The following is a 26864-nucleotide window of genomic DNA, read 5'->3' as shown; positions in this document are numbered from 1 at the left end:
CCGTTCCCATGAAGGTTGGAAGCAAAATTCAAGCTGATGTCAATGGGAACAGTCAAGTTTATTATGTGGAGTTCAGACCCAGATTTCACTTCCTGTTAATATGAAAAGAAGTTCAAAGCAGTAGATTAGAAAGTCTTTATCTACCATATTACTCGCTATTTTCTCTGATGCTTTTGTCATTTAATAAAAAAATCTTTCATACTTTACCTACAGTAATTGGAGACTGGAGATCTATAATGCTCCTGCTATTTCCACATTTCGGTTGTCACCTAGGAATTTATATCTATACTTAGGATAATGAGATTTAGTGGGGTCATTTACACTCAGTGAGCATTATATAAATCACCATTACCCATTTGTGTATCAGGTGGCTTTTCCCTTTTCTTTCATAGATAAATATTTTATACAGTATGTTACCATTCATATTCTCTTTATAAAATTCAGCATATACTATTCATTTAGACAATGGCAACAACATGAGATAATGTCAGATTTTCCCTGTTCCAGTATTACTCATTGGAGTGCTGTTTGGGGTTGTTAAATCAAAAAGAGCTGAAAGCACAGGTTGCCTTTCAGAGCTCTATTTATTGTTTTCAGATGTTAAAAGGGCTCTTGCTATAATATAAGCAGTGGTTATAAGCACTTGCTACCACTAGAGACAGTTAAAGCAATTGCATTGCCAAAATTACATTTTAAAAATCAAACTAATATAGTAAGTTGCAGTATGTGTGGTCATTCCCTGCGTGTCTTTGTTAAATATCCATTGCAATACACTTGATTATGTTCTTCCCTTTTTTTTTTCAATTTCTCTTTTTTTCCTTCAAGTGTAAATGATGAAAAACTCTCTTTTCCCTCTCTTCTCCTGCACTTTTATAGTACATCTAAATGAATTCAGAAAGTGCCTTTTAAGCTCTTTACCATCTCTTTTACAACTCTGATCCTAGTAAAGCAAGTGGGTAAACAGATTGGTGCTTACAGCAGTTCCATTTTATGCATTTGTCCTTCTTGGCCTGGGATCTAACTTATATGCTTTACTATCATTTGCCCAGACATTGTGGCACATAGGAGCTGTAATTTTGATTGGGGCGACGTAGACTCACACAGGAAAAGATGTTTGCTAGCAGGAGAGATGATAAAGCACTGCCTCTTCAGCCCTGTTCTGCAGTCTTCCCATATTTGAGCAAACTTTTGTCATCCCCTGCGTGTTCCCAACACTACACTACAGGACTGATTTAGAAGGACCAAACTGCACCAGGGGCAGTGGGGACAACCTATGTGCAAAGTGTTGACCAGAACAGTAGCATCTGACCGCAACACCTTGGTCTCACCTTGTGTCCTGGCCCTGTTCAACATCCCTGCATTTCCCTCACCCCCCCCCCCCCCGCCCCAGGATCTGCAAAACCCAGCTTGGGCTAAGGAAGGAGCATCGCCCTTAAATCTGTGCGTTTGGTCATTTGCTGGAGATCAGCAGTGGTTTGAGCCAGGTTCTTGCTCTTACTTTGCCATCTAGTTTGCAGTAAGACGTAGAGAGAACTGGGCAAAAAGACATGCACTGACAGACATTCAAGGGATCTGAAACTCCTGCTTGCATTGTATTTTGACAATAGTCCTATTAAATGTGAATCATTCTGTGTATTATTCTTATTAGTCATTCACCTCATATAACTGGCTTGGTCCAAGCACTGCTGAAGTCTTTCCACTGACTTTACCGGGAGTGGGATCAGGTCCTTAACGCTACATTAGCTGGGTGCTTTCATGGCCAGTTGTAAAGCCGCTGTTCCACACAGCCTGGAACAAAAATACGGAAAACTCATCTCTTAATACTAGCTAGGTTCTTTTTACTTTCTTTAGCTCGGCTGTTTTGACCAATGGAGATAGATTAATATTACTAATAACAAAGAAATGTATCCTCATAACCATCTAATTGTTTTAAGTATTATAAAGTACAAAAATACTCTAATGACCTTCAGAAGGGAAATGGGTGCTTTGGGTCTTTACCATGACCTGCTTTGACCTCTGTAGCCAAAAATCAAATAGGCTCCGGATGAACTCTCTCTGACTTTGAAAATGCTATACTAAAATAAGCATATTGACATTATCTATTTGGAAATACTCAAAAATAGTTGTTAAGTTGAAATGGTGCAAGTCTACACAATAAAGATATCATATTCAAGAATTAAACCATATAAATGAAAATCGATGTACACTCTAGCAATATCTCTCTGAGACATCTCTGCGTGTAATATCCTTCCCTGAATATGTGTCTTTCTTTTTACAAAATAGGGCCAATGAATTGTACCCATTAAATGCTAAATTTACTAGCTGGTGTTTGCTGAATCTGGCTCTTATTAAATGTCCAGACAAGCTTGTTGTAGTTTATTTTGTAGGACGTCTGGTTAGAACATTAAATACAACAAGGAAAAATAAACTTAAAAGTAAAATGGTTCAACCCTTGCCCTACTGGGAATTTTTTTCCTTGATTGGATGGAAGCAGAAACAGGTCACTGTTTCCAAATGAATTAGCCCAAATTTAAAAATCGGATCAAATAATTTTTGGGGGGTAAATCTTACTTAACTATAGCTCTTTTTAAAAGATCAAGTGAAAACTGTAGCCTGTAAAAGACGATATTGCATACGAAAGTGTGCCAACCCATGACAGGCTCTGCATGTGCCACTGGAAAAAAAAAAGAAGCTGTTTCTTTAATTGCCTTTTTTTTTTCTCTTTTTCTCATGGTCTGATGTCCTCAGCAAAATTTTAACTTACCATCAGTCAGCAGTGTTAGCAAGGAGCTTCTTTATTTCTTAAGCGGTCTAGCAGAAATTTCCACATTAATTTTAATTACTCACAGATTTTTAACAATCTGAGATCACTGAAAGTCAGTATTTTCCCCTGTTACTACACAGCAACAGTGATAATATCATTATAATTCCCAAGCTTAGCATTTCTCTGTGTTAGGCTGAAGGGAATTGAGTTGTCTTAGGTGCCCTGGCATATTAAAGAGGTAGTTTATTGACAATAGGTCTGTAATACAAGCCCTGTAGTCAATTTTTTGTGGAACTCCTCAGAGTTTCTATGAACTTCATATGTACTAGTATGCTCAGCAAGCTGTGATGTTTTCAATAATGAGGCTCTGGTACATTGTGTGCTAAGATTTGCTATATCCCAAAGCAAAAGCTGTCGGAGCAGTTGTGGGGAGGGGTTGCCTGCTCTGTCACCCCCTCCCCTTCCCAATTTGGATTCTCATCCTCGGGACATGTTTGGTTTTGGTCGTTTTGAAGTGGCAGGTTTTGTTAGCTTACTGCTCCATCCAGTCCTAATAAACATCAGCTGTCAGCCACCATCCTGCCAGGCTATTCCCATCTTCCCCTTGCTAATCTTCACGATATTTTTAATGTTCTGCTTACACTTGCAAACACTTTCACATGATGTTGAGCAAATTGGGTGAAATGTAGCCATTTCGTGGTTTTGATTAGACAAAAACAAAATTAAAAACTCCTTTCTATCAAGAAGTGGGCTTCTGAGTCACGCTCTGCTGAAAACGAAATGTTTCCCACTTTGATGAAAATGAAAATGAATGCGATGATAACAGCGCTGGGCTCTTCTGTAGACATGTCCCCTGCACACCACCAGGCCCGAAGTAGCACCCTTCTGTTGGTCACAGTGCAGCTCTCTCGGTAAAGCTCAAATCTGTTCCTGCCCCAGCTCAGGAATTGCAGGAGAAGGCAGGGTGGGTATGCAAATGTATAGTAATGTAATTATTATGTATCCGTATTGTCATAGTGCCTGAAGAGCCCAATATATTGTTCGGAGAACCTGTGGGCGGATGCTGAAGTAATAGGAAATTACAGTGGCTGTGGGTGGTAGAACAGAAACCCAGAGGTGCAAATCCCATAAAACAGGAGATGTTCGTACTGGTAGGATGAACCAGGAGCACAAACCTTTACTGAAGCATCCCCTGAATGTTTATGTAGAGCAGTGATTCTTCCCACTTTTGAAGTGGAAGGGCATTTATATTTAACTGTTAGGAACAAACTCCATAGATAACGTTGCATCCCACTGTTGTTTAGCTGTTGGGCAGGGAAGGCAGCGGTGGCAGTGGTGTGATAGATGAGATATGCAGCGCTTACTGTATACTAAATATTGTTTTGTGAAATTATAATTTTGCTGCTCTAATTACAAACATGTTAATTAGACACTAACACGAATTGGGCACTGACTCCCAGATAGAGCCCTGCCTATAGACGCTGACTCCTGGCTGCACAGGAACGTGTCTATGTGTTTCCGCCCATTTCAGGGACCACCTTGTGATGTCTTGTAGACCACCAGTTGAGTTATACTGCCCCAGGATATACTGGGTCTCACTCTACAGGCATCTGGCATTGACTTTTTACACTTACGTAAAATGCAATCTTCATTGCTCAGATGGTGGGATGTTGCATTTTACATGGGTGCAAATGACTACGCAAGATGCAAAGAGAGTTACGTGTGTTGTATTTCATGTCAAAACCTTTAGCGAGCTTGAATGACTTTTTATACTAAAACCCTTTGAGGTAAAATGTTGTAGCTTCTTACAGAGAGAATTGAATCCACTCAATATCTTAAAACGGGAAAGGGGGACACATGTTTTGGATGTGCAGGCGTAATTTTAAGGAGACAGAATACAAATCAGGTTAGATTTTCACCTGGATATCTCTTTTCATGTGACCGTTCTAGGTGAATTCTTACAGTCCTTCAGTGATTTTAAGTGACCCAGGCTTCAGCTTGAAAGAAGAAAGGGGAAAGTGCTTTCCACCACCGAATTCCTGCCCCCTCACCCACCGCGCAATGCTGGGTGACTGTTTTTTTCTAAAAAAGAAAGCAGCATGCCAGCTGGATATCTTCCTGCGGTAGCTAGGTTTTCCTTGGAGGTTTCCCATCTCTATACTAACTAGGCTTGACTATGCTTGGCTTATGAGCTTTCACAAACATCCTTGCCAAGGTGGGATGACTGTAGGCAAAATGAGTGCAGCAAGGGAGACAGAGGCAAATAAGTGGGAGTGATCAAAGTCTAGAGATTTGCTGGCAGACGCACCTCCTTCCTACGCTCTACAGCCAGTGGGTCCAGTGCTTTCCCCTTCTCCTACGTATGAATCAACACATCCAAGCGAGCGGTGCCAAAGCAGGGGGTGGGTAGGAGACAGCCTTAGCACTGTACGACAGCTGTTGTTTTGCCAATATATTCAGTAGGAAATTCAGAACAAAACTCGCCTTTTGGACCACGGATCTCATTAAAGTTCACCGATGGCACTAGAAAAGAGAGAATTTAGAAGGTTTGCTGGGTTTCTTTTTAATGCTGTTACAATAGAAGACACTATGTAGATGTTATAAAAGGCTGGCTTTAAGGTTTGGTGAAGTTGTCTGCCGCCAGTCCTAGTGAGACGCTAGAGGTGGTAAAAAAGTGAATTTGCCAGCAAGAAACATTTATTACTGCATGGCAGAAAGTGCTTCCTGTTGAAATGACAGATTGGCAGAGATGCTGAACCCAATTCCCTTTAGTTTCTTCATCGGGGTTTTACAGGAAGATAACGGTGGGAGCCGATAGACGGCAGGGCAGCGTTGCTGCTCTCTTAGAGTTTCTTTATTATCCTCTCCTAAATTCAGCTGCATGTACACATATTTTTAAGGCTTTTCTCTTGTGGCAAAGACCTTAAAAAACAAAGTTAACCCAAAACATGTAAGGAAGCCTTTAGCTGGCACTGCACCTAATGTTATAGTGCCAGCTGCCAATTTGCTGGGCGGTTAGTGTTTGATTTATGGTTTCACATATGTGTTTGAGTGGGTGGGTCACAGCTTTTTGGTGCCTTAATTTCCTTATTTTGTAACTTTGGTTAATCATTTCACTCACTGCAGTCACTGTGTCCAACAGCAGAGTCCTACCCTTGATGGGCGGCATGTTCATAACTCTTCAAGCGCTGAGCTCCTCCTCAGTGGTAGATCCCCTCCTTCTCCCCCCTGTTCCTGTAATGTCTTTTCCTTGCTAGGCTGGAGGAGGAGGAGATTCTGTGCCAACTCTTTGAGCTCTCGCTCAGCTGCTGCCTTCACAACAACTATAAACGTTACCAAGCGCCCCCGTTGTTTTCATACTCCATCCGTATACTCTATACTCGCTTGGAAGTGAACCTTGTGGAAATTTTGGGCTGTGAAGAACCTCGCAGATATTTCCACTTGAACTGCCATGGTAGCAATAACACGCTATGCTTGCAGCCTGCTGTCCACCTAGTGACCTTGAACTGCTTTGCAGTGGCTGCAGAGCCAGATGCTGAGATGGCCAGAGCCTGGCCCAGGGACCTGCGAGGGGCTGAACGGGGGCACACAGGAGGGTTTTACAGATGGGCAGGTCAGTGGGGGTACAATGAATAAGGCACACACACCTGGGTGTGTGCACAAATGTACAATCTTGAGTCCAGTCAATAAAAGCATGAAGGGAAAGATGGAGAGACTCGGTTCAACTACTGCCAGGCACATACGCAGCAATTCACCGCTGTAATCTCTATGCGCAATCACTGACAACACAGATCACCCATTCTCCTTCACTGTCCTACAGGCCGCAATCATCATTTGCAATCTAATATCGTACCTCACTGTCCTTCCAACGCTAATGCAAAACCACATCAGAGCAACGTGCAAGGTGACCTGCAAAATGCGTATAAACTCTGTGTCGCACCGTCAGTACGAACAGCTGAATGGCTGGGGTGCTTGCTGGCACCTCGGGCTGAGCTTGGGCTTGCATGGGACATCTGTATCGGAGAACCATAACCTCGCCGAGAAAGCTGGCTTTGGTGGGAATGATACACACAGAGGCACACATAATTCTCTACAGTTTGCCGCACCTCTTGCGTACAGTCTATACAATTCAGAGTGTAACGTACACAGACATAGCCTTTGTGAAATAAGTCCAATCATGCTTGAATTCTGTGGACTACGTAAAGCCTATTACCCAGATTGCTCATGTTATCTAGTTCATTCCTGTTTTTTGGTCCAGGATACTGCTTTAGCACGGTATTTTGAGGAAGAAATTGAAATAAGGGAAGATAAAAGGTGTTCTGTGGTTTCTTTTTAATTGGAGACTGGAGGCAAAGTGCCTCCAGATAATTTCTCAAAGAAAAGTCATTGTCTTCTCCCACTCTTGTCATTAATCTCTAAAATTATTGCACAATTTCTGTTTAATGTGTTAAGATTTCTTAATATGTTAAGACAATGTGGAAAGACAAATTTGAACAGGAGGGAGCATGTTTCTTTGAATGCATAATTTTTAAATCTTTGTCTGAAGTCTTCATTCGTCATGCCAGGCCTTTTGCAGTTAAAAACTTAATCAAACTCAGTACGATTAAAAATACGTATTTTTATAAGGGCAATTCATCAAAAGAATTGGAAATTGCTACAAATATTGAGAGTGATGGTCATTCAGATTTTGCTGAAGCATAGATTGCTTATGCTGTAGCTGCGTTAACCAATGCTGAAATCGGGGATTCCCAACATACGGCTCACATGATACTTGCAGTTCCCCAATTTTTTATGTGTTACAAAGAACTTGATACATTCACAGTAGCGAATGTCATTGTACTGTAGCACAACATGTGCTTAAATGTAATACCATGCCTAAACGTGTTGCAGTGGAAGCATGTTTTACTGCATTACACGATAGCCATCGTATTGTTTCCACAAGCAAAAATTTGGGTTCCCTTGGTCTAAATTTCTCAATCTATAATTTAGTGCAATGTTGCATTAGTGAAGCCTTTTTTCATCTGGCAGAGTCAACAGACCTAAGTTTGAAGTACGATGTGAATCCGTGGAGCCCTTGTACAAGCTTTTTTGCTTGGTTTGATTAATGAAGCTTAAAAGGAAGAACAGAAATTAAACTGAAGTTTAAAAAGCCTACAAAGCCATCACTTTAATTTGGAAAATTACTCAAGCCACTCTTTGATAATTCCCAGGTATTTCTTTTGTATTTACCCCCAGTCCTAATTATTTCCATTGGCAGATTGACACGTGTAACGGAGTTTCCTTCTTTGCTAGTAAAGGCTTTGGTCAGCTGTTTCTGTGCTTTGTGCATTACAGTCACCAGGCAGAGCTGCTGGTACTGATTTCTGGTCATATTTTGACCCTCATGTTAGCGTGGAATAATTCACTTGAGGAGTCTCAGTGAGGGACTCTCAAATTTCCAGTAAGAGGGTCACCAGCAAGCTGTTATTTTCCATTTCAGTTCTGGTGTCACAGCCCAAGCGGTCTTCTGGTTTTTGTCAGCACATCGCTTTGAAGTTCACTAAGCCTGCACAGGTATCCATGTTGACAATCTGGTGTTGAGCACCGCATCAGAAACACCAGCCATTTGAACACGATGATGGCATTATTTGCAAAAACAGTTACTGTGGATTTCTTTTTTTTTTTTTTTTCCTTCAGATCACTCTTTCATTCCTTGGATTGTTCTATATCCAGCTCAGAAGGACATATTTATAAGATTTGTTATTCTGACTCACTGAGTTGAACAGTATTACACAACTATTTTTCTGTCAGTCATGGGACAGTATTGCCAAAACCTCTCTGTATCTTTTCCTATGCATTTGCTGGTTTTGATGGATATTCTACTAATCAGCAAGGTAGGAAGTATTGAACGGGTATCAAAACACGGTCCCTGCCGCTGCAGAGGGTTACTCAAGCAACAGTCTATAATTCAGATGCTCGGTAATCAACTCGAGGCATTGCGACAGTTTGAGTTGTTTTTGTTAATAGAGATGAAATTATGGGTGTAACTAGCTGGCAGTCTTCAAACAGACTTTTGCAAGCTGTTTACTCAGCTGTCCCAGGGCAACAACTGCATACGTGAAGTGAATTCTTCCAATATCTCTGCTGTGGTATATTTAATTTATCCTATTTTGCCACAGTGTGAGAGAAACAAATTTTGAAGAAAGTAGGATTCATGTCAGATGCTACACTGCAGCTAGGCTGGGATATTAGCTGCGCAGTTTGACATCATGGGCGAAGATTTTGTTACTTCAAAGTATATTCTTACTTATTTCCCAGTAATTTAAACCTCCAGAATCAAAAGGAGAAAAAGACCAAAGAAAAATAAATCACAGTGTGTCTAGTATATGGACAAAGATGAGTTTCATTTTAAAATCAACACGGCTAATAACAGTACCCTCTGGAAGCAGCTATGGAGATTTGTCTAATTCTAGTTTAAACGAGTATATGCCTAGTTTAAGTGGATATAATTTGGTCTTCCCAAACATGTACCAGTTTAAAAACACTTTTAAAATAAATTATTACTCCTTTTGGGGCCAAATCCTGTCAGATGCATATTGCTCTTGATAACATTACTTCTTACTCGAAATATAGTGATTTTAAGGTCAAAAAGACACATTCATCTGTGCCTCCATGGTTTTCAGTCAGAAGAAGATAATGGAAAAAATAGTCTTTCGGAAGTATGGACTTTGAAGACTGGTGAAATTATATTGGGCCCTCCTTTAAAAAAAATAATGATTTTAAATGAGTAAGGTCATCTCTAAATCTTACTAAAATATTTCAGAATGCTTCTATAATGGGGAAAAAATGCCGATAAAATTGACGGGAAAGAATTAGGGAAAATTTTAAACAACTTGCAGGCAGTGTTAGCTGCCACTGAATCCTCTTACATTTTCCTCTCCACCTCAAACATAATATGAAATAAAATAGTAAAGCAGTTCTTCCAGCAACTGCAACAGAAAAGGGCTTGAGATAGGAAGTAATATTGCGGTGTGATTCAGAGCTGTTCAGGGCAAAACTGGCTGTAATACTTAAGTACAGAGCGAAACGAAGCCCTGCTTGCTGTCCTGCGCAGCTCTTCGCTAAAATTGCATATGTGCCTTGATGGATGTTGTGGTTGGAGCCATTTCTGGGGCAGGGAGGGAGGAGGGGAGAGGGAGAAGGGGGAAGGTGAGGCAGTTATAGGGAGTGAGCCCCATCGATCACTCCTATCAGTTGCACAGAAAATTAACTACTTTACAATTCACTCGTGTATATAATATGTCATATTCCTCAGCTCTAGAATAAAAAGGTGTGGCAACGATGCGGTTAGGGCCGAGACTGGCTTACTGTCTTTGGCTTGTGATCAAGTTCATTTGAGCATGTGGAGCTGTTTTTGAATTTTTCAAAAAAATAATTCAGAAAAGTTTTAGTGGGGTGCTTTCAACATTGTTTTTTAAAAGTTGGTAATGTCTAGACTGATTTCTTACATTGCAAAACACAGTGAGTGTCCCTCTCCCTGCAAAACATTCCTTGTGATTCATAGGTCCTGGACACCCCCCCTTAAGAACTGGAGCACTCGAGCTATAGATTTTCACTCTCATAAAGGTGATAAAATACATTAACCTAAACAAAAATGTCTCTGGCTGGCTTATGAGAACTCAAACACAACCAGATGCGGTGCTAACCGGCAGCGCTGGCGTGGACTCGGACGGACGGGTCCAGGTTCTCAGCTGACATATATCAGCGTCGCTCCCCTGCAGCCGCCACCATCCAGCTGGGAGGGGAGGGCAGGGGAGGGGGGCTGCCTGCCTGCCCCTGCCTGCCTGCCCCTGCCTGCCCGCCCGCCCGCCTGCCTGCCGCGCTTCATCTGCCAGCACTGACTCTAGAGAAAAAAAAAACCACAAACAAGCAGCAAAAAACATGGGGTCCTTGCTTAGCTTTACATTTCTTTGGGAACAATTTATGAACTGCTTTTTTGACCGCTGAACGGTTGTTTATAAACCAGGGAGAGATGAGAGACAAACAAGATGAGAAGGGGGGGGGAATCAAATAGCCAACCACTTGAATCCAGAATAACTATGTCCTGCCAGGTGATGACAGAGTTGCTTCAGACTTTCTCTTTGAAGGTGCATAGCTTGCTGCACTGGCCAGTGAAGGAGTGAATTTATTAGCTACTGAGAGAGTAGGGATACCTCATTTAGAAGAGATAAGCTGGCAATCAGAGGGAAAAGCTGTGAGAGAGAGCTTTTCTGTCCCAAAAAAGTAGCTCCTTATCAAGTCCATCTTTGTCAGAGCTTTGAGGAAGCACAACTGCTGAGCTAAGAAGGAAAGGATAGCAGAGAAGAGAAATTTTCTTCAATTCTAGAGCAAAGTACATCCCTACATACACCCCCATGGCCCTGTCTACATCCCCGTGTACATCATCTACTTATCTGAGTAATTTGTTTAGGTCTGTGGCACGTTACGTGAGAAGAATTATACATTCACTGATTTGTTAGATGAGTTGTACCATTAGATTTTTTTTTTTTGCATTACATTAACTGCCCAAAGCAACAACATAGTTAAAGCTAAAATATGTATATATATTTTTTTTCCTGTTGTCTGTTCATAGACATAAGTAGAGTTATTGCCTCTAACAAGGCATAAGAAGGTAGATCCTTATTGCATCCTGGGGACTTGCAATGCCATCGACAGGAAAGAGTTAAAGGGAGCGGGACTGTTCCCTGTTTGTAAGCAAGTCAGCTCTTGGACTCTGTTTCTGGCTCTGCCACTGAGGGCTTCTATGATATTGGGGTAATCTCAGACTTTTAGTTCACTGATCTGTAAAGTGGGTCTCCCACCACCATTAGTGACGTTGGGCTCACCTTTAAAGCAGCGTGAGGTGCGGCAGCACGGACCCACGCAAAGAGGCCAGGCAACTTCCACAGTTGGGCCCGATGTTTACAAAATGCTTTGGGATTCCTGGAAAGCGCGAAGGCTTGTTGTTCGCTCACAGCAGATTGTGTCACCGATTCCCAGGCCAGTTGCCTCATAGACCTGAATTAACCAACCAAATGCTCAGAATATAAAATATTCTAAGTAGCGTGAAATTGTGCCTGCTGTTGGGGAAAGCTGATAAACTTTCCAGCAGAGCCAGACTCCGCGACTGCTGGCAGGTTCCCTTCTGCCTGCTCCTGTCTGAAGACCACCACCACCTTCCTCACCTACGTTAGGTCTTCACTAGACGGGTCTTTGTTTTTCTTTGTTGTCTGCCTGATGTTTGAGGGAGCAATAAGATTACACATGAGTTATTGAAAACCCAGGCTGCTGCTGTACTAAATAAAATCAGCACAGGCCCAGATTTATATAGGACAGCTTTGCGTTTAAGTTTAATAGTTTAATTTCACATAATGCTGCCTCACATACCAGATTTTCTGCAACGTGACAGTAAACACTTGTTTCTCTTCTTTTTTTCTGCTGTTGGCAATGCAATACCTGTAAACTTACGGTTTCTTCTTTGGTGTGGTTGTTTATATTTATGATGGCAAGGAGTAAAACATATTGAAACAGTCGTGGTTACAATATTTATAGATTCTGAATGCATATTAAATTAGAAGCAAAGGAGAAGCGGAATTACATTTGTTTTGTAACACTGTACAGTTCAGGCCAGAACCATTCCTGCCAACGCATCTGCAAATGTTTTAGCTCGTAGCTGAGAATCAGAGGAACATTGCTAAACATGGGAGGATGGTATAGTACAGCCCGAGTGTCACCCATTGAACGAAGAACCCCACAGAGAATCTGGCTAGAGTAATTAATGAATCCATTTGGAAAAGTCAGTGCCCTTCAATTAGCCTGAATGTAGCGAAGCAGATGGGATCCTATCCTCCAGGGAGAAAATTGAGAAAGATCCTAAGAAATACTGCATTGGACTGATTTATCTGGGTAATTATAAGCCTCATTTGCACAAAACTGTTCAATATGGCTGCAGTGAGAAAATTAAGAATTTATAAAATGTTGATATGTGGCCTAAACTATCGGTGGTAGTGGAATCATCTGTCAAGCAGGATCTTGGTTCAGAATATTAAACTAATCATCAGCCAGGAGAGGCTGAAAGGCAAACTTGGCCGTAGAACTGGGGGGCGGAGGGGATGCATTTCCAGTGAACCTTTTGTTAAAGGCTCCTGTGAGCTGATGTGCAGTGGAAATAGTCACTGCCATCCTAATTTGATATGGTGTCCTGCCTCGAAACATCCTGCAAGATTTCAGAAAGTGAAAGAATGCCTCTAAAGAAACAAAAAAATATATTTTTTTAAATGTGAATTTTCTTTAAACATCTGGTAGTGGAGGAACAAAACGAGAAGAGTAACGATAGCAGCATTTGAGAGAATGTGCATTCTAGCCTTATCCCAAGGAGACCCCTCTATCCTTGTCAGCAGTCTTATTTTTACGTCAAAGCATTGCAGGACTTAATTGTATGAGTGGGAAGCCACCCAGTGTCTTTTAAGGGCTAGACTGGAAGCCAGTACATCTATATTGTAACTGTGTTTAAGTGTGACAGAAAAGGAAGCCGGACAGTTTACAGAAGCAGCAAGAGAAAAATAAACACTGTTTATGACAGCACTGAAATATCATAGAAATTATTGTCTGCAGGTTCTACGGCTGAGGGGTTGTTTTGGCTATCGGGAAATTGCACTCCAGCATCATGGACTTTCCACATTTTTTTGTGTTTTTAGACACACCTCAGCTCAGATAGCTCCGAGCAGCATTTTGATCAACACTTTCTGAATTTGGAGCTTCAACATTCAGAAGTCTTGGACTTTTTAAACAGACAGGAAAGAAAGCTGGTAGTCCTAGATAGGCAGAGCAAAGAAGTGGGCCTCACCACTCTTCCAGCCCTCTGAAATGCTTTCCTAGTTCAGGGTATTTCTCTGCCATTCCATGGCCAGCCTTTTTTTCTCCCTTTCTTTCTTTTCTCCCTCACAAACGCCCCCTTTTCAAAGCTGACAAGTGGTGGGTACCTGGGCAGCACCCTCCTTGCCCTCTCCTACCCCCTCCAGCAGCTCGGTGCTGTATTGATGTGTTGTTTTGAACACTGTCCCCATTGAACTCGAAATTCAAAGTGTATTCATCTGTTTTAATGAATTAAAAAAAAAAAAAATCCGTTCTGGGCAGAATGTCAGACATAACAAATGCTTTTAGGGCACTGAACTGGTGGCAGCAAAGCCATGCGGCTCCGGTTGTAAGCCTGCCTTGCACATTCACTGGTGTGCATAATGTATGCTGTTAAAATTTGTATTCTATTTTTTTTCTTTTCTTACCTCAGAAGGCCTGAGATAATGCGGTGATGAGCGCACTGGCTGGAGCAGCCAGGGTGGGATGTTCCCACTCCCGGTTGTCCTCCCAGCCCGATAGCAGGCGGTCTGAGACTGGCACAGTTTGGCCTGTGACTGCACCTCCTCGCCCTCCGCTGATAAATAAGCAGGCTAATTGAATTAATAAACAGATAGCTCTTTTCCCTGCCAGCTGGAGCACCATCAAAATGTGTGATAAATTATCTGTCAATGCTTTAACCGCAGGGAAAAATGAAAAAACTAGCTGCCTCAACCTTTCCTCTCCAACTCTTCTCCCCCCTTTCCCTTTCCCCTGTCCACCCAAGCTCCCGATTTGTTTTGCCTCCACCCTCCTCGCCCCTTGTCTTTTCTCCTTTGGCAGATCTCCAAAGAGAAGTAGCCGTGAGAGAGTAACTCATTTAGCCAGGCCGCTAATGGGTTATTAAGGCTGTAGGCGGCTGGTGGGATGCTGTCGTTCCCTGGGAAAGAGGGACGGAGGCTGCGGGAGCGCAGGGCACGTGTTTGGGGTGAGACTGCCCGAGCCTCAGCTGCCAGCGCACAGCGATCTCTTAATTGCCCTTAAATTGTGAACTTCTGTGGCTGAGAGAGAAGCCGCACACGAGGGGCAATGAGGGGTGCGACCAAACAGGAGGAGACAAGGTATCCGGAAGCTCACACCGACTTGCTGGTGTGCCAGCCGAGAGGGGGAACTTCATCATAACCCTTCATCCTGATTGTCACAGAGATGGGTAGTGCGTGAGGCTTTTTAGTTTCAAAAGAGAGAGAAACGATGGGAAAGAAGGACTCAGCAACTTCCATAATACAGCCAGGATGTCCCTGCCATCACCTCCCAAAATGCTGTTCCCTTTTGGAAATAACATATGTCTTACACTGAGTCCCTCAACAGCCCTAAGTAACAGGAAAGGAGAAAGATTTTGCTGCTTCACATTCTAGGTAGGAGCCGAATAGCTGAAGTCTCTATGGCATTACCTTGATTTCCAACATACCTGTATTAAGTGCTTGTGTGACTTTACTGGCCTGGTTTCCCTGACTGCATCTCCTCTATAAGCTTCCCAGTGAGCAAGCTGGAAAAGCTTCCCAGTCCCTCTCTTTCTAAAGCAGCAAGAAATGGGAGGTGCTGTAGAGTCGCTGAGGAGTCTGAGATGGGAATGAGATCACAGCGTTATGATCTTGTTCAGAACATGACATTTTTTTCTGGTGCATATGTCAAATGAATCAGACAATGGTAGTGTCAGGAAGATGGATAATGCTGTCGGCAAGGCTGGGAGAGGAGACAGGAAGATGTGTTAAGCACCAAAACCAGACGGTATTTATGCCTTTCTCCCACACTCAGTAGAAGTACACAAGAAATATTAAAAAAAAAATGAAGGTAGGGCAATAGCAGGAGCAACTGGATCCCTGATGTGCTTTTCAGAAGACTCGCCCGTGCTGTGAAGGATGGTGAGCACGGCCAGATAACTGGTGTGCAGGAGTTACCTGTTCCTGTGATCCTGGCAGCTGCCGCTGGTACGTGGGGAAGGTGTCTGGGTCTAGCGTCGCCCTGTCCCCGTGGGGGATGCTCACCCACCACACGACCCGTTCTGCCTCTCTCAGGGTGCTATGGGGACCCTCTGCCTGCCTGTCCCCAGGCAGGGCACCTCTGCCAGGAATTCGCCCTGAAGTGGTTATTTCTGCCCTTTTTCCCTTGGGCAGGAGGGACAGGGAAGAGTCCACAATGAAGCAAGGCAGGATGCGCTGTACCTGTCACTCGGTGCTGGAGAGGATATCCTGCTCCTGGGACAGCTGCTGCAACTGTGGGTCTAGCCGGGCCCCTGACCCGTGCAAATTTGTTCTGTATCCTGTGGTATGTGCTATAGGAAAGCCAAATCCAGCTGTCCAGAAACGGCAGGATGAGTCAATGGCTTACCAAGCAGGCAGCATCCTTCCCTTCCCTGGGGAAGGCTGTTTTTTCGGTTTGCTCTGACATGTTGCTCTGAAAAGCAGTATTGCCAAAGAGTAAGCATACTATGGAGAAGAGAGTGAGCAGCTGATACTGCATTTTAGTAAGCCATTGCTTGTCAGCCAAGCCATGGGAAGTGTGTGAGGATGCATTCCTACCTCCTTCAAAGACGAAGTAAAACCTGTGAGTGCATATCACAGTCATGCTTTCTTTTTTCCACTGAAAAAAACACATTTGGGGGCCTGATTCTTCTTATGTCTTGTTTTGCGCTGTAGCTGTCCTAAAGCGTATTAAAAATCCTCGTGGCACTGATAGAGTAGCTAGCTGGTATCTGGTAGAGGGTTGAGCTGTTGCTGTTCCTGGAGCCTCAAGTGGCTTTGAAATTCAATGCGTCTGACCCAAGATGCTGCCGTTTAAAAGCAGCTGATATACGCGGGGTGGTGAAAAACAAGGCAGGAACTTGAGCTGTGTGCAAACGGAGGGGATGGCGTTGGAGGTGAAGAACAAAGGGGAGACGGTGGAGGGCAGCAGCCTGAGGGATGTAGTCGGGGGGAGAATATACGGAAAGGTGGGAAGGCGTAAGAGACCGTGCATGAGGGTGTAAAAGGACAGCACATATCAACTCTGAGATGTTGAATGCTGAATATTCGTGATTTCCATGCAGGTAACTCTCAGCATAGATTATATTTTATTTATAACAAGGAAAATTGACGCAAAACTCCTTACGGATTTTATCCATGTACTACATGTCATAAGTGAGTGCATGCGTTCAAAAAGCCCGTAGTCACTATGTTTTCATAGGAAGATAATTGAAAGCTGTCTGCTGAATTAAAATGTTATTTTAATTTTTTGGGTCAAATTCTGGAATTCAGCTTTAAAAAATGTGAAATAACCCATAAGAACATTCTCATTCTATATGTCCCTGTACGGTACTTTAAATTCTAGTCATTTATTCAGAAAAAAAGTAATCCATGAATGCTTTAAAAACGTTTCAGGGACCACTCAACTTTAGAAACGAAGGAGAAAAATAACTTCACCTGAAACTACATGATAATAAGACGTCTAATTACCTGCATTGAATTCTCCAGTTGGGCCAATAGGCTAATGAACATCAATACTCTTTCACAAAGAGCCCTGGGATCCCTAATGGCTTTAAGTGGTCAGGGCTTCGGTTTTAGTTTCAGGGTCTGCTTGGTGTAATCTTGAAACAAAATCTACAGATCAGATCGTATCCTCTACACAGCCCGTGTGTGCACGTGCGTGCGTGCATGTTGTGTGTGTGTGTGCGCGTGCGTGTGTACGCCCTTGAGCACTGCATGCACATCTGGGATGAAATCAAAGCACTTTTAAGTGCACATGTAGCCCATTTCTAGCTTGCTAGTAGCCCTTTAAATGTGCTGGGTTTAATCCAGGAAAAACGAGTATTCAAAAATCACACCAGTGAAGGAAAAAAAAACCACACACCCAAGTTTTATATACTTGGATGGCATTTTTCTTTGAATATGAATGACTTAATCATAGTCAGCCTTAGTGAGAGGTGGGTGATGAAAGTTCAGAAATCTTCTGACAGAGAGAGACTTTGAACCTGCCTTTCTCATGTCCTTGGTGTGTATATTATGCTCATGAGAGGGAAAAGGAAAGCAAGCAACTTGCATCCTCGGCAAGAAACTGAAGTCACTTTGTAAGGAGTCTCCAGGCTTCAGAGCAGTATTCTACAGAGAGAGATTTTTGTGGTGCTAATCCTGTCTGATCTTTGAGTATAGATTAAAATACCCAAACCCACAGTGTTCTTCCCAGTGTTAGAGAGTGCTCTGATCTGAGGATTTGCTCCGTATCTGGCTCGTGTAGGAAGTTCCCCAAACTTCCTCTGAAATCAATTCCCACTTTTCTCATGTAATGCATTCATAACTGTTCATTGTGGGCTCAGGCAAAAAATGTGTATAGCAGTGCAAGCGCTGAACAAGCTCTTGCCACTTGCATTGTACTAGAAGATGGGAATGTGATTTCAGAAAGCTAGTTACAGCCTTTACTTATGGGAGTGAGGAAGACCCCAGCTCCAGCCCCTTTGCCAGAGGCTTTGCCAAAGTGTTTCATGTCCACTGTGAAGAAAGAGTCTGTGGTCTCTTGGCTCAGGAATGAGCTGTAATACAGGCGTTAGAGAATAGATCTGGACGGTGGGCAGTACAGACTCAGGTCCCCAAGTTTTCCCACTGCCTTGCAGGGGGCTATTAACACTGAGTGATTTTATTGCCACCTCCTTTTTCTGAGTTTTCCACGGGTGACAACCTAGCATGCATGGGAATATCCCATAGATTAATCTGGCAGAGCAACTAAGCTAAAGCTGTCTATTTGGGGAATTAGGATGGTTATTAGGTATGTGCCTGCCTACTGATAGCAGGCACAGGTAATTAATCCCCGAAGTGTCAAGCATTTTGCTGTCAGAAACTTGCCTCTCCAGGGGTAGGTAGCAGCTAAGTAGCAGCTTTCCTTTCGGACTCTGGCACACAGAGGGGAAATCAGGCAGAAGCTAGTTGTATTTCTTGGATCCTTCCATTGGTATTGTATGTTGAAATTATATGACACCATTTGCCAGTAATAAATCACTTTGCTGTCTGTTGTGTGATTACATAATTAAATATCCCTTGTCATGGATACACATGGAGGGATTGACTTAGACTTGGTGGGAATTAGGGGTTTGATTTTTTGAACTTTACATTTCCTGACTCCTGTGCAAATCAAATCCAGTTGTTTAACATTGCATTGAGGAATGATTCATGCAAGAAATACTGTATAGTGAGAAGGACAAACCATACTTTCAGTGCATTTTCTGTCTTGATTATAATTTACTTGTGCATTAAAAATGCCTGTAGAATAGGAACGGAGAATTTAGTGGGTTTGTATTTCTAATCCTTAAAAAGGCGGTGCATTGCACAAGGATAATGATGCTTATCTCCTTCGCAAGGTGCTTTGAGATGAACAGAAGGCAATTGCAGGGTGGAGATGAGATGTAAACTCACCAGTGTTTTCTGCTGTCCCTGGAGCCGTGGCCGTTCTCAATGAAATGCTGTCACCAGAAGATGGCAGTTCTGGCAGAGTACCCTTGGGCCACCCTGGCTGCGACCTGCATTGTATTACTTAAAAACTGGCAGTCGTCCGGAGAGGTGTCACTTGGACTGATGTCACCGGCAAGCGTGGCTGCTCGGAGCTCCTCCGTGCCCCGAGTTCAGGGACACCGAAGCTGCTCTTGCAGCTGACCCGTCCTTGAGCAGCATGGTGTCTATTAGTTTTATTGCTTCTTTGATTGTTTGCAGTTGATTCTCACTGCTTTTTTGCTGAAGTTTAATTCAGTTTGCGTTTGGAAGGACAAGGGAGCAAATTTGTTGTTTTTATTAGAGGCTAAGCTGCACTGAAGGCTGGATGACAATCCATTGTTCGTGTTGTTACAAAATCCAACTAAGTAGGGAAGAAAGCACAAAGGAAGGGAAAAGTATAATTCAGATTTGCCAAACAGCCTGAGAATAATTAGAAGATTAGCAGTTTGGCGCTGTTTACTGGCGAGCTGTGAATTAAATGCATCCCCCTTTTCTCTTTACATTAGTGTAATGTGTCACTTCGGTTCTGGATTTCATGTCCTTCACACACCTCTCGCTCCTCCTGCAGTGAATATGCAGGACTGTATTTTAGTGCACAAGGAATGTAAGAGCAAGCGTTTCATGTGGCATCAGAGACTTCCTAATCACCAGTCTCCGAAATGTGCTCAGACGTATCTGCAGTTCACTTACTGGGTGTAAACGAATCGCCCCAATTTGCTTTTAGAATGTGAATGGAACATTTGCGGAGTGGTTTCTGTTATTTACACTGTGAAATGCTCGTAAGCAGCCAACTATAAAAGACCTGAGTGACATTTATGCTTAAGTTCTCTCATCACAGTCATAGCTTGAGGAAAGGATAAAACTCAGTGTGATGCTCTGAAATACTCCATGTATTCGTCTTGGGTGTGATGCTTAGAAGAGCACGCGTGAAAAAGAAAACTTGACCATCACAGATGAGAAAACAATATTAGTGCCTCTGAAGTCAGTGGTATGCTTGCCATGAAGTTTGGCTAATCAAAATTTTTACCCTGAGGTTGCTACCTGATTGCAGATGTGTGGGGATGCTTCATGTCTGTATTTTTTCTGCTTTCCCATCCCTCTTTAGTCTCTTCTTTTCCCTGTGGGGGACTTATTACACCCCTGTATAACAATGACTCGAATCAAAGTCACTAGTGCAAGAAAATATCTTTGAGATCATATTCCATCTGCCTACAGGGGTCTGATATAAGTTCCTGATAAGAATATACCAGACGTTAAGCTGATAACTACAGCTGGTCTTGTCTCTTCTCTAATTTAGTGGGATTTGGGCATGCAGACCAGAAGGGGAAGAGAGTTTTTTTCTGAGTGCAGCAATGCATACTTATTCAGAACAATTCAATCCTATTCAAAACCACCACTCCGTGTCTGTCCCAACCTAAAATTCAGCTGGACAATATAATAGCTTATTGTTTGATGCAAGCACAGATCTCTCAGGTAATAACATCTGTAAAATCTGAGATTTTTTGTCATTTCTCCACTGAGGAATAAATGGAAGAAAGTTGTAGTTTAATGTCATATACAGATTATGGCATATAATATAATATTTATAGCCTAAATGTAACATGCTACAAATATTATGCATGTTTATATACATGTGAAAACCCCAACATTATTTGAGTTTTTAGTTGTGGGAAAAGCAACCTCCAAATTTACAGTTTTATTTATCGTTTTTTCCTTCTAGCAAACTGAAAAAAATGCTCTCTGTTTTTCACTAGCAATTTTGGAGAAAGAAAGGTGGGGCAAAAACCAAGGCAACCTTGAAATACATGCATGATAGAGAAAAATTAGAAAGCAGCAAGATCCTGAACTGCAGAAGTGTTAGGGAAGCTGACATTATTTTTCATTGGTGATCACAAACACTTGTGGCCCATTTTTGGCAGGCTTAGGGTTTGCCCAAAGACGTTCAGCAAATAAATTATGATCTATGTTGATAAAAGGAAACATCAAGCAATTCACTGCACCATGATGTCAGGCTTGAGATGGAGGGAGCACTGTGAAAACTGCCTGTTTCCAAAAAAAACCCCACCCAATATTCTGGGTACAATGGTAACTTCTTTGAGGTGTTAACATCATATGACATTCAGTGGGGTGGCTTCAGAGTAAATGTGCCAGTCAGGGGCATTACCACGAGCAATAATACAGGCAACACAACGCGTATACCTATGGAGCACTAATATCCACTGTTTCTATTTCCTCCTAAGCATCAAAGACGAGAGCTTAATGTGCTTCTGGCTTCCTGTAGGATCGAAAGGGAATTTTCTCTATTCACTTGATCCGAGGCAAAGCAGGATGTTCTCTGTGAAAGATTTCTTATGTTGTCTGTGTTACTGACAGCCGTTAATGGAAATGCTATGATTGAGTGGAAATCAGCTGTAACTGATCTTGGTCACTACGTTACTTTGATGAAATAAGAAAAAGAATCAGTAAGGGCCAAAAGGCAGGTAAGATGAGCACCTGCATTTCCTCTTGGCTTGAGGTTGGTGGGGATTTTTTTTTATAATTGCACTATAAAAGGGAGACAAGAGGGATTGTACCCTAAAAAACACTCCCACCGAGGTTAGTAGAAATTTCGAGTTTGGGTGAGAGCAGATCTGAGTAGCAAGCCCTCTGTTTCAGACCCGATAAGTGAACTGCCAGGTACCCGCAGGCTCTGGTGAAGACAGTCACACAGTTCCTGAAAAACCAAATGGCTGCGGGATCAGGTCCCGGGGTTATCGTTTCATTCTAGAGGGGATTTGCTAATGCAATCAGCCTGATAAGCTCAATTTTGATGCCATCGCGTTTTGCTTGACGCTAAACCAAACCAGCTGTTTGCAATTAGCAGACATAAAAAGAACAATAACAAAAATGCAGCCTGCCCTTCCCGCTCCACACATACTCAATGCAAAGAGTTCACCGAGTTCTGGTGACTTTCCCTCCCTGTGCTCTAACTGAAACATCCAACAAAATTGATCTCGCTGAATGCCACACGGGAAAAAAAAAATAATAGTTTATCATTCCCCGAATGTTTGTGACGGGCAGCAGTGACTGGTTAGTGGAAGATAAAGGTTGCTGCGGGTGCAGGCAGTGCTCTCGCTGCTGCCGAGCTGATCTAAGCACCGAGTTAAAGGGAGGCGAGGGCCGGGCCATGGCTGACGCTGCGCTGGGACAGGATGAGGTAGAGAGCTGGTTTCTTACCAGGACTGGGATCCAGGGCAGCTGGCCCACCCTCCCATTGGGAACAGGGAACAAGGAGCTTGTAAAATACACAGACCAAATGGAAATGACCCCTATTGACTGAAACCAGCTGCATGTCAGACCTCTCACTGTCTCTCTTGATTTGCTATCTCAAATAAATGGATGTGGTAGAAGGGGCTATGGAAAGAAAACAAAATAATTTATTCTCCTTGAAGTCGTGCCACACTAATAAGCCACAGTTTTTACAGCTGAAAAAAAAATGTTTATTCGCAGATTAAGTTTTTCCCTCTTTTTTTTTTTTTAGCTTTGAAAGCCTGCAGTTTAGAATAAGACATGCTGTAGTTTAGCTTCAGAAGTCTTTGACAAACATAGCATTGCTAGATTTTGTTAGGTATTCATCACATAAAACTGCTGGCTAATGAGAGCTTGGGTTTTTTGCATTTTGATTCAGAAAACAAAGATACGACAGCTTTTGTTGGTGCTTTGGCTTAGATCTGCGTGGTGGCTCAGTCCCATGAAAAAGGTCGTAGTGAGTTTTGAAGAAGAATGATGTGCAGAATGACTTGACTTATTCACGTGTTGTTTTCCATATTTTCCTTGTTATACTCCTGGGTAGCAACAGTTATTCTGAGCATTGTAAAGAGCTGCTTGCAGTAACCAGGGTAGTACTTGAATTTGGAAATATTAAGGACAACAGCTGCTCAAATCCTCCATTTTATACCCAGAATGGGTTACTGCTATTGATGATACCTTGAGCTCCGTTCTGACTTTAGAGGTAGGGAAGGAGGTATTTAACCTCACTGCCGTAGTTGCCTCAATCTCTTTTTGAGAAGATCGTCAACTTGTGACACATGCCACAGTGCAGTCATGGTTTGATAGGCCTTCTTAAGGAAACTGCTTAAAAGTCATCAGTCTAGTTTTCCTTCATGCAAACTGAGGCACTGATGTGTTTTGCAAATGTATTTTTTTTTTGTTTTAAAAGTCTTGTTCAGCCAACTGATCGTTAGTGAAATAAGCTACCAAATTTGGATTAATGGATCTATTAGAGTGTCTTCATGGAATGACCTTCATGAAGTTTGATAAAACATGTGGGATAAAAACATTTGAGGGTGATACTTTGAATTGACCTTATTTTTTTTTCTGTAATAGTTTTCTTTTTTTTTTTTTCACTCCTTAACAATTTGTTTCTTCCTCACTCCCAGGTGCACAAACACAATAGGGCAGCGGCTTTGAACGTAGGAGTCTTTACCTGTGGCCTTGCAGTGGAGTTGCACAGACAGATATTTCAATATAAAGTAGATTGACATTGCTGTTCATGGATTCCAAGTGCCCTGGCAGTCACTCTCTTTGCTTCAACGACAAAACCAAAATGCAGTTTGGTCTGGTCATTGCTCTTCCAATGGCAGATTTTGGCCACACTGGCTTGTAGGATCTTCTGACCGTCATTTGTGACCCACAGATATTGCACACCTCTGTACCTTGTACCACTGCTGTTTCTTGCTGGCTGTCCTATAGGTGGCATCTCTTACTAATGAGCTATCTGCTATTCACTCTATCCTCTGGCTGGGTAATGAACTTTGAGCTAGTTGATGGGTTATTCAGACCATGCTAGTCTGGCATCAAGTGATACTGTGTTCCTCCTTCCTTCCATTTTTATCTTACCATTTTCTGCTGACTTGCATTAGTGAGAGTAAACCAAACTTGTGCTGAGTTCTTCAAAAATGTAAAGAGGTAAGGCTACCTGTAAAGAATGTTCTACATAGAGCAAGATGTAGAACCGTGGATGCAAAGGAGGTTTCCGTGGATTTGGAAGGAGCCCTTCTCCTAGCTGACATCTGTCAGGCTTACTCTTCTAGGGCGCTGGTGATTTCAGTATTCCAAGGGTAGGATGACACCAGCAAGGTGTCTGTATGCCACTACAGCTCACAGCTTTGTTGTGCTGAAAGGGAACCTTCTTTTCTCTGTATTTCAGCTATAGCTTTAGTACACAAGGGCTCTAAGTTGCAGTCCAAAATGTGGCAGCCCTTCTCATTCCCCTTTGGTGGCGTTCAGGTAAAAATGAACGAATCGCACTGATGTTAAGAAGGGTTTTGCCCTGGTCAGGACTCCAGGGCCCAATCCAGTGACAGTAGAAAACATGAGGAGTACAAAACAGAGAGAGGGATTAGCATGTGCTAACAACACAACAGACATTTGAACTTGCCAGCAAAGACAGAGGATCAGGTTGAGGCCACCCTCATCATCTTCCTGTCTTTCTGATCAAAGACCAGGTTGGGTGCTCGTACAACTGTAGAATATATTCGAGCCTGACTTTGAAAAACACGTCAATCAAATATATTTATCAATGAGTCTTTTACGTCGTATCTGTAGTAAAAACAATAGGGGAACTTTGTTTCGCTTTCATTTCAATTAGACTTTCCTTGTTAAAAGTTGAAAGAATACAAGCTTGATGAAGCTAATGCTACTGAGCTGGCCAAAGAGAAAAGGATGAGAGCCAGTTATTTTTCCTCAGCAGCACAGTAGGAAATGCGTAACTGTTAAATTTCAGTTCAGATGTTTGTATCTTTACATATTTACAGTGGAAAACTAGATTAGAGCCCAAGAATACGTTCTCAAACTGAAATAAGATGCCTTTTATCAAGGGAACAGCAAGAAAAAACCTAAATAAATCTCAAAACACAGGACAAGGCGCCATTTCTACAACAGCGGAAATCTTATTCTGATTGCTTAGACCATCGTGTATGAATGTTGAATTTTCTGCCTTGTTCTGTTCCAGAGACTGAAGGCAGCGCTGACTCATCACCCTGCCGCCATGTCGAATGGGAATATGAACACCATGGGCCACATGATGGAAATGATGAGCTCGCGGCAGGACCAGACGCCACACCATCATATGCACTCACACCCTCATCAGCACCAGACACTGCCACCTCATCACTCATACCCACATCAGCACCAGCATCCGGCGCACCATCCTCATCCTCAGCCTCATCACCAGCAGAATCATCCCCACCACCACTCCCACTCGCACCTTCACGCGCACCCAGCACATCACCAGACCTCGCCTCACCCCCCGCTGCACTCAGGCGGACAAGCACAGGTAGACCTTCGTGCCATGCTGCATCGCTCAGTGTTGCTGTTATGCCAAGTCAAAGCTTGATCCCTGTATTGTTTCTTCTTGCACACGTGTCTTGTTAGATACAGGGCCCTCAGGCTATTCATAAAGGTCTACTCCTGGTGGTGGGGAAGCACAAACTTTATTCAGAAAATGGAGTGAAGCAAGAACTTGTTTTGATGCTTAATTTGATAGACGTTCGTAATATCTTACTTTATAAGGAGCTCCAAGGTTTTTGAGTGCTCTGAGCTCTGCAAATTGCCACATATCCTTTTATGGATGAGGTTTATTATGGAGATTAGCATATTATATGTGTTGCTTAATGTGCTTGAAGCTGAACTTCTCAGGTCAAGATTTAAAGAGCTGTATGTGTTCTACTGACAGAAATAGATAGCACAATCTGTAGTGAAGTAAAATGGCACTTCACGTGTATACTCAAAGCAAGAAGTGAGTGTGTGTAAATGAAGAACCTCACCGAATTCAACAAGCTATTTATTTCCTATCAAGACTGGAGATAGTAGAGGTGGTTTTAAGGTAAGATACGCTGGTTTGGAGGAAAAGAAAAAAGCGGAGAATGACAGAAAGCCCAGATTAGCTGAGAGTGTGGGCAATAGTTGGTAGATGCTATGTCAGGAGAAAAAAAAAATGGTGAATTCAGTCCAAGGAGAGAGACGTACATCAGGAAGGCAATTTTCAATCGGATTCAGGTGATGAGAACTCAGTGAAGGTCTCCATTGAACAAGATGGAGGTCTCCATTTTTGGACCGGATATATTGGCTTCAGCAATTTGTATAATTCGACATCTGAATGTTTCTTGAACTAATGAACTAGTGAGCATGGACTTTAGCAGAGCCATTTTTAAGAGGAATTCTATTAATGTCTTAAGATGATAGGCTTCTGCATCAGGATCACACAAGAAAAATAAAGCTCTGGGGGCAGTGACTGTAACATGTCAGGTCAGTGGAGCAAATTTAAGGAGGACAAGTGGGCAGTGCATAGAATGAGGACAAAGAGGAGTGCCAGCCATAAGAAGTTCAATCTGTGAAGTATTGTGTTGCTTGCAAATACCTTTCAGACAAGCTCTTAGAAAACATTAAAGAAAATGAGAGGATTTGGCTGACATCCCAGTGTCCCACAACATTAACTATTTACTAACATCTAGCTTTATTATTGCAGAGGCTGCAAGCACATGGGATTTCCCTAAAGCATTTGCTAATGAAAAATGAATTGTTAGCTTTAGAGTAACAGTCTAAATAAGAGAGCAGCAGACTCCCCTGTGAGAAGATGTCCAGAGCTTTCCTAAGTTTACTTCAGTTTGTACTTTGTGAATTCAATTATTTTCCCATCTGTTAATGAGTTATTTTCCTTGGAGTTGTTTAAAAACTCCAATAAAAAGACATTATCT

General features: G+C 42.5%; 1 protein-coding gene across 4 annotated transcripts in view; it reads left to right on the top strand.

Annotated features, from left to right (window-relative positions):
• Nucleotides 1-26864, top strand: part of CREB5 (cAMP responsive element binding protein 5) — a 261442-nt gene that overhangs the window by 221530 nt on the left and 13048 nt on the right. For all 4 annotated transcript variants that reach the window (XR_008464938.1, XM_054192084.1, XM_054192085.1 and 1 more), the window contains one exon: nucleotides 25121-25444. Coding sequence is in view for 3 of the 4 variants with exons in the window: in XM_054192084.1 (XP_054048059.1) it covers nucleotides 25121-25444 (324 nt within the window). In the remaining variant the exon portion in view is untranslated. The remainder of the gene's footprint in view (nucleotides 1-25120; nucleotides 25445-26864) is intronic.

Source organism: Rissa tridactyla, chromosome 2 (genome assembly GCF_028500815.1).
Source record: "Rissa tridactyla isolate bRisTri1 chromosome 2, bRisTri1.patW.cur.20221130, whole genome shotgun sequence".
NCBI classification, from domain to species: domain Eukaryota; kingdom Metazoa; phylum Chordata; class Aves; order Charadriiformes; family Laridae; genus Rissa; species Rissa tridactyla.
Note: the sequence above shows the minus strand (reverse complement) of the source record. Positions and strands in the feature narration are given on the sequence as shown.